The 8,607-nt window shown below is 41.1% G+C and overlaps 1 protein-coding gene across 2 annotated transcripts in view; it reads left to right on the top strand.

The window, feature by feature from the left end:
- Positions 1-2,952: 2,952 nt before the first annotated feature.
- The window catches only part of LMF1 (lipase maturation factor 1), a 330,318-nt gene continuing 324,663 nt past the window's right edge, over positions 2,953-8,607 (top strand). Inside the window, exon 1 of one of the 2 annotated variants that reach the window (XM_056533475.1) lies at positions 2,953-3,181. In XM_056533475.1, coding sequence (XP_056389450.1) covers positions 2,965-3,181 — 217 coding nt within the window. In that variant the 5' untranslated portion in view covers positions 2,953-2,964. The remainder of the gene's footprint in view (positions 3,182-8,607) is intronic. The other variant, XM_056533471.1, reaches the window with a different exon arrangement.

Below are 8,607 nucleotides of genomic sequence, written 5' to 3'. Positions count from 1 at the left end.
GCACTCCCTCGCCGGATCTTGTTGCCATTGTGCCAGTGAAAGCGTTTCCTTGTGTGTTCCTAGCCTGTGTTCCAGACCTCCTGCCGTTGCCCCTGACTACGATCCTTGCTGCCTGCCCTGACCTTCTGCTACGTACGACCTTGCTTCTGTCTACTCCCTTGTACCGCGCCTATCTTCAGCAGTCAGAGAGGTTGAGCCGTTGCTGGTGGATACGACCTGGTTGCTACCGCCGCTGCAAGACCATCCCGCTTTGCGGCGGGCTCTGGTGAATACCAGTAGCAACTTAGAACCGGTCCACTAGCACGGTCCACGCCAATCCCTCTCTGGCACAGAGGATCCACTACCTGCCAGCCGGCATCGTGACAGTATGGCAGTATTTGAGCACTGTATTGCAGTATATGAGCATTGTATAGTGGTAAATGAGCACTATGTGATGGTATTTGAGCACCATATGGTGGCATTTGAGTATTGTATAGTAGAATAAATACCGTATAGTGGTATTTGAGTACCATATATAGTATTTGAGCATTGTTCAGTGGTATTTGAGAACTCTCAAGTGATACTTGAGCACTGTATGGTGGTATGTGATCACTGTATGGCGGGATATGAGCACTGAATGGCAGTATTTGAGCACTTTGTGGTGGTATGTCACCAACATATGGAAGTATTTGAGCACTGTATAGTAATATACAGGCACTATATGGCAGTATTTTAGCACCATATGGTGGCATTTGTATGGTGGTATTCCAGCACTGTAAGATAGTATTAAAGGACTGCATGGTGGCACTTGAGCCCTATATAGTTGAATTTGAGCACTTTTTGGTGGTATTTTAGCACCATATGGTTGCATTTCAGCACTGTTTGGTAATATTTAGGCCCTGTATGGTAGTTTAAGCAATGTACGATGGTATGTACTAACCGTGGTGACATTGTATAGCAGTTATATTTATACAACAGTATACAATTGTTCGTTGGACATTCTCTGTCATTTCTATTTGGCACCATACTGTGTGGTATAGTTATATGTATTCTATATGGCGGCACACCATGTATTGCAAAATATAGTCTACATCCAACATCTAGCAAGTCTTTTACATCACACATGGACATTGCGGATTATCGTATACAGCAAAGTAGGGTTCACTAGGTCCTGCTGGAAACAATATAAATTGTATCATATACAGCAAACAAAGGGATCGCATTCTTCTGCTGGCCCCGAGTCAAGCACCTTGATGGTACGCTGGGCGCACCCTGGATGACATCAGGTTTCGCACAGTGGTGGATGCTGAACAAGTGAGCGAATCATGGGAGATACATTGTTCTATGGACAGGACTCACTTGATCAACCATGACTGACCGGGCACACCGAGAACCTTGGCCAGGGGGTTGTTTACTGGGAAGAAAGTCTCTGATGGGGTGTATATATATATATATATATACAGTGTATATATATATATATATATATATATGTATATATATATATACATATATATACATACTGTGAGTGAGGGTATATACTGTGCTGTATACTCATACTGTGAGTGAGGGTATATACTGTGCTGTATACTCATACTGTGAGTGAGGGTATATACTGTGCTGTATACTCATACTGTGAGTGAGGGTAGATACTGTGCTGTATACTCATACTGTGAGTGAGGGTATATACTGTGCTGTATACTCCCATATACTGTGAGTGAGGGTATATACTGTGCTGTATACTCATACTGTGAGTGAGGGTAGATACTGTGCTGTATACTCCTATATACTGTGAGTGAGGGTATATACTGTGCTGTATACTCATACTGTGAGTGAGGGTATATACTGTGCTGTATACTCATACTGTGAGTGAGGGTATATACTGTGCTGTATACTCATACTGTGAGTGAGGGTATATACTGTGCTGTATACACCTATATACTGTGAGTGAGGGTATATACTGTGCTGTATACTCATACTGTGAGTGAGGGTAGATACTGTGCTATATACTCATACTGTGAGTGAGGGTATATACTGTGCTGTATACTCTTATATATTGTGAGTGATGTTATATACTGTGCTGTATACTATATATATATATTAATAAAATTATAAATATTATAAATGAAATAAAATATATATATATTTTTTTTTATGCACAGCTAGTTGCCAGTTGCATTCGATCAGTGTTTTCCAACCAGTGTGCCTCCAGCTGTTGCAAAACTACAACTCCCAGCAAAACTACAACTCCCAGTATATACTGTGCTGTATACTGTATATACATATATATATATATATATATATAATTTAATAAAATGATAAATATTATAAATGAAATATAATATATATATATTTAATGCACAGCTAGTTGCCAGTTGCATTAAATCAGTGTTTTCCAACCAGTGCGCCTCCAGCTGTTGCAAAACTACAACTCCCAGCAAAACTACAACTCCCAGTATATACTGTGCTGTATACTGTGTATATATATATATATATATATATATATATATATATAATTTAATAAAATGATAAATATTATAAATGAAATATAATATATATATATATATATATTTAATGCACAACTAGTTGCCGTTGGCTGTCCGGGCATGCTGTGAGTTGTAGTTTTGCAACAGCTGGAGGCCCCCTGGTTTTGAAACACTGATCTAATATTTTACGTAATGGGACAAATCAGAGTTTATTGCAACTGGGAAAAAAGTCAATTTTACAGCTCAAAAAACGGATCCAAATACCGTGTGTGAACATAGCCCTAGAGTGCCTTAAAGGGAACCTGTACTTTTCCTGTTTCAATGTATTTGCCGACATGGATAATGGTTATTTCTGTTTTCTTGCAAAATAATCCATAAAAAATACCAATATAATGGAACCAATTACAGATGGAGACCCTTAAAGGGATGAATGTCCCCTTACTATAATACACGGTGAGGGCCCCGGTATCCGCGCTGTACAGAAGTGACAGATGAGTCACGCATGCGCAGTGTGAGCTCCAAGATGGCTGCGCCCAGCGGCACCGTGACAGCTGGATACGGGGAATCCGGACTGAGGAGAAGGAAAGGGAAAGAAAGTGCGACCGAGGGGGAGAAGACCCCGGGAGAGGAGGGCAAAGGCCGGCATCGGGGGGACATAGTGCCCGGGACATACTGGCTGACTAGAATAGTGCTGCTGAGGGCTACAGCGGCTATATACTGTGAGTGAGGGTATATACTGTGCTGTATACTCTTATATACTGTGAGTGAGGGTATATACTGTGCTGTATACTCCTATATACTGTGAGTGAGGGTATATACTGTGCTGTATACTCCTATTTACTGTGAGTGAGGGTATATACTGTGCTGTATACTCCTATATACTGTGAGTGAGGGTATATACTGTGCTGTATACTCCTATATACTGTGAGTGAGGGTATATACTGTGCTGTATACTCCTATATACTGTGAGTGAGGGTATATACTGTGCTGTATACACCTATATACTGTGAGTGAGGGTATATACTGTGCTGTATACTCCTATATACTGTGAGTGAGGGTATATACTGTGCTGTATACTCCTATATACTGTGAGTGAGGGTATATACTGTGCTGTATACACCTATATACTGTGAGTGAGGGTATATACTGTGCTGTATACTCCTATATACTGTGAGTGAGGGTATATACTGTGCTGTATACTCCTATATACTGTGAGTGAGGGTATATACTGTGCTGTATACTCCTATATTCTGTGAGCGAGGGTATATACTGTGCTGTATACTCCTATATACTGTTAGTGAGGGTATATACTGTGCTGTATACTCTTATATACTGTGAGCGAGGGTATATACTGTGCTGTATACTCCTATATACTGTTAGTGAGGGTATATACTGTGCTGTATACACCTATATACTGTGCTGTATACACCTATATACTGTGAATGAGGGTATATACTGTGCTGTATACACCTATATACTGTGAGTGAGGGTATATAGCGTGCTGTATACTCTTATATACTGTGAATGAGGGTATATACTGTGCTGTATACACCTATATACTGTGAGTGAGGGTATATACTGTGCTGTATACTCCTATATACTGTGAGTGAGGGTATATACTGTGCTGTATACTCCTATATTCTGTGAGCGAGGGTATATACTGTGCTGTATACTCCTATATACTGTTAGTGAGGGTATATACTGTGCTGTATACTCTTATATACTGTGAGCGAGGGTATATACTGTGCTGTATACACCTATGTACTGTGCTGTATACACCTATATACTGTGAATGAGGGTATATACTGTGCTGTATACACCTATATACTGTGAGTGAGGGTATATAGCGTGCTGTATACTCTTATATACTGTGAATGAGGGTATATACTGTGCTGTATACACCTATATACTGTGAGTGAGGGTATATACTGTGCTGTATACTCCTATATACTGTGATGTGCATGACGTCATGAGGGGGCGGGGCAATGACGTCACTAGCTCCCGACTCCGTCTTCAGTGTTCGGAACAGTTTTGCTGAGCAGCGGAGAACCCCTTTAAAGGGGTAGTCCAGTGGTGAAAAACTTATCCCCTATCCTAAGGATAGGGGATAAGTTTGAGATCGCGGGGGGTCCGACCGCTGGGGCCCCCTGCAATCTCTCTGTACGGGGCCCCGGCTCTCCGCCGAGATAGCGGGTGTCGACCCCCGCACGAGGCGGCGGCCGACACGCCTCCTCAATACATCTCTATGGCAGAGCCGGAGATTGCCGAAGGCAGCGCTTCGGCTCTGCCATAGAGTTGTATTGAGGGGGCGTGTCGGCCGCCGCCTCGTGCGGAGGTCGACACGCCCCCTTCCCGCGGGCTGTCGGGGCTCCGTACAGGAGATCGCAGGGGGCCCCAGCGGTCGGACCCCCCGCGATCTACAACTTATCACCTATCCTTAGGATAGGGGATAAGTTGCTCACCACTGAATCACCACTGGACTACTCCTTTAAGTACCTGTGCAAGGAGCGGAGCATGCCTGTGCACTCTTTACCATTCACCTCTCCAAAAGGCGGCAGACTGATTATATAACTCTTAGGCTGGGTTCACACCACGTTTTTGCAATACAGTTCCCGTATCAGGTTTTTGTTGAAAAATGGATTCTTCAAAACCTGACTAAACTGTATCAAAACATGTGTACAAATTTTTATCTGTATACAGTTTGTAACATGATGTCCGGTTGCATCCAATCTTTAAGAAAAACGTATAAGTTTTTTACATTTCACTCCATTTAGAATAAAGTTTCACTTATTTGATTGAAATTCCAAGAAAAAAAAACTGTGCAAAGTCAAGAACCATATGGGGAAAACCGGATGGAACCGTACGCACATACAGTTGTGTACGGTTCCCATTGACTCCCATGTTAAAAAAAAAAAACGTATACTGTACGGTTTTTCACCCAGACCAAAAAACATGGTAGACTACAGTTTTGGGTATGGGTAAAAAACCTGGCAAAACCGTATAAGACTTCATTCACATTCACGTTTTTGCAATATGGTTCCCATATCAGGTTTTTTTGTTTAAAAAAAAAAAAAAAAAAAAACAATACCTCAAAACCGGATGGAACCGTATATACCTCCTGCACCGTTTTAAACCGTTTACGGTTTGAAAACGGATGTCTGGTTGCATACGGTTTAATATGTTTTTTGGAGGAAAAAAAAACTGATACGGTTTTATGTTTGTCCTTAATTTAAAAAAAAAGTTCTTCTTCTTTCGGTGTGCACTGCGCATGTGCAAACTGCAAAACCGTATTGTGCAAACCGGGTGGAACCGTACGCACATACGGTCCTGTATGGTTCCCATAGACCACCATTTAAAAAAAAAAAAATAAATAAATAAAAACTTATACGGGTTGTATCTGGTTTTTCGCCCGGACCGTAGACTATGGTTTTGTGTACGGGAAAAAAAAAAACGGATAAAACCGTAAATGATGTAAAATGTACACAACCGGATGCTACGGTTGGCATACGGTTTTCTATGAAATGTCTATACGTACGGTTTTCTATGAAATGTCTATACGTACGGTTTTCTATGAAATGTCTATACGTACGGTTTTCTATGAAATGTCTATACGTACGGTTTTCTATGAAATGTCTATACGTACGGTATTCTATGAAATGTCTATACGTACGGTTTTCTATGAAATGTCTATACGTACGGTGTTCTATGAAATGTCTATACGTACGGTTTTCTATGAAATGTCTATACGTACGGTTTTCTATGAAATGTCTATACGTACGGTTTTCTATGAAATGTCTATACGTACGGTTTTCTATGAAATGTCTATACGTACGGTTTTCTATGAAATGTCTATACGTACGGTTTTCTATGAAATGTCTATACGTACGGTTTTCTATGAAATGTCTATACGTACGGTTTTCTATGAAATGTCTATACGTACGGTATTCTATGAAATGTCTATACGTACGGTTTTCTATGAAATGTCTATACGTACGGTATTCTATGAAATGTCTTTACGTACGGTTTTCTATGAAATGTCTATACGTACGGTTTTCTATGAAATGTCTATACGTACGGTATTCTATGAAATGTCTTTACGTACGGTTTTCTATGAAATGTCTATACGTACGGTTTTCTATGAAATGTCTATACGTACGGTTTTCTATGAAATGTCTATACGTACGGTTTTCTATGAAATGTCTTTACGTACGGTTTTCTATGAAATGTCTTTACGTACGGTTTTCTATGAAATGTCTTTACGTACGGTTTTCTATGAAATGTCTTTACATACGGTTTTCTATGAAATGTCTTTACATACGGTTTGCAATACGGTTCCATAAGTTTTTTTTTTTACTGAAACTGGATACAGGAACCATATTGCAAAAACGAGATGTGAATGCAGCCTAAGATGCAAAACGGACTAAAACGGTTTACAATGTTAAAGGGCTACTCCGGTGGAAAACTTTTTTTAAATTTTTAAAAAAATGTATAAATTTTTTTAAATGAACTGGTGAAACCGTATACGGGAACTGTATAGCAAAAAGGTGGTGTGCGTGCACAGACAGTAAGTAACATACCGTACATAAAAACAACAGAGTTAAAACAACATAGATCAGTTCACATGTGGAGTGAGTTAGGGAAGCTCGCAACGTTCAATAATGAAACAATAATTTGCGGCGGATGTTCATACCCGATGGGGCTCGTGTGTCCAGTGTGAATTGCCAAAATGCCTCCTTGTCGGCCAATTTCTTGCGCAGGCGTCCCTTTCGCACTCCGACATTTACATGTTCAGTTGCATATATCTTGAATCCAGTTACTCTGTCTCCAGAGTGAAAGTGTGCAGAGGTGGCGGATCTGTTGCGGCTGGTTAAAGGGGTACTCCGCAGCTCAGCGTTTGGAACAAACTGTTCCGAGCGCTGGGAGCTCGTGACGTCATAGCCCGCCCGTATTTATCAATTTTGCCTGTTGACCGTTTCTTTTTACCCTTTTTTTTTTCACTTTGGTTTTTGCGGACGTGCACCAAATTTATCATTTGGCGCACGTTGTTAGTAATTTTGGCACAAATGTTGTTCATGGCGCCTTTTACACAGAACTAACCACCACAGAGGACGGCGTATTCTACCCTGCAGAGCAGCCATTTCGGAGTCCCTCCTGCAGTATATCAGCAAGCGACGTGAGTTATTTTCTTTCGAGGGGTTTATAGCCGCCATGTGAAATGGATTTTATTTTTAACTTGAGTGTTTTTTTTTTTTTTGGTTACTTTTAGTGCTCACCTTTCCTGAACCTGTGTGGCCATGTCCAATCCTGGCTCAGCGAAGGGTGAAGGTCCCTCAGAGACAACTATGTCGCAGGATAGTAGTGCGCAGCCCCGGAGGTGTCGCTGCCTTCACAAACATTTTTTTTTTTTTTTTTTTTTTTTTTAGGTATTTTGACACCTTTAAATTTTCTGACATTGCTATGTGTGTTTTCCATGTACAACATTTCTTGGCGGTGAATTGCACCCAAAGATCGATTGGCGCAAATGATGAATTACTGGCCAAAGTAAAAATCGCACGTAGGACCGTGTGATTTTAAGAAAGTTAAAAAAAATGACAGTGGAAAGAATGCGCCAATCTTTGGCGCAAAAAGACACTGCACCAAAGAATTGCGCCAAAGTTACAGAAAATAAACCCCCACATAAATCCGTTCATAAATCCCCCCCCACTGTTTACCGAAATGGGTTTACGATGGGTGGAAACGGAAATGATTTCATAAGGTCTTCCTTTTAGCTCTAGGTCCAAGAACACTATGGATGTGGGATTAGTGTGATAGGTGAACCTTAAATTATTATGGATTATTATGGATTGGTGTTCAGATATTCAGCAAACAGTGGTACGGCCGTGACATCCCCCCTCCAAACAAGGAGGACGTCGTCTATAAATCGTCTGTACCACTCTATGCTTTCACTGAATGGATTCTCCGTGGAAAAAAATGTATTTGGACTCGGTAAGACATGGTAAGGTTGGCCGAAGACGGGGGAGTGTCTGGCCCCTATCGAAACACCACTGGTTTGAACAAAAAGAATCCCTATTAAAGGGGTACTCCGCTGCTCAGCGTTTGGAACAAACTGTTCCGAATGCCAGCAGTCACGCCCCCTCCCATAGAC

The sequence above is a fragment of the Hyla sarda genome, chromosome 8 (assembly GCF_029499605.1).
Source record: "Hyla sarda isolate aHylSar1 chromosome 8, aHylSar1.hap1, whole genome shotgun sequence".
Lineage (NCBI taxonomy): Eukaryota > Metazoa > Chordata > Amphibia > Anura > Hylidae > Hyla > Hyla sarda.
Note: the sequence above shows the minus strand (reverse complement) of the source record. Positions and strands in the feature narration are given on the sequence as shown.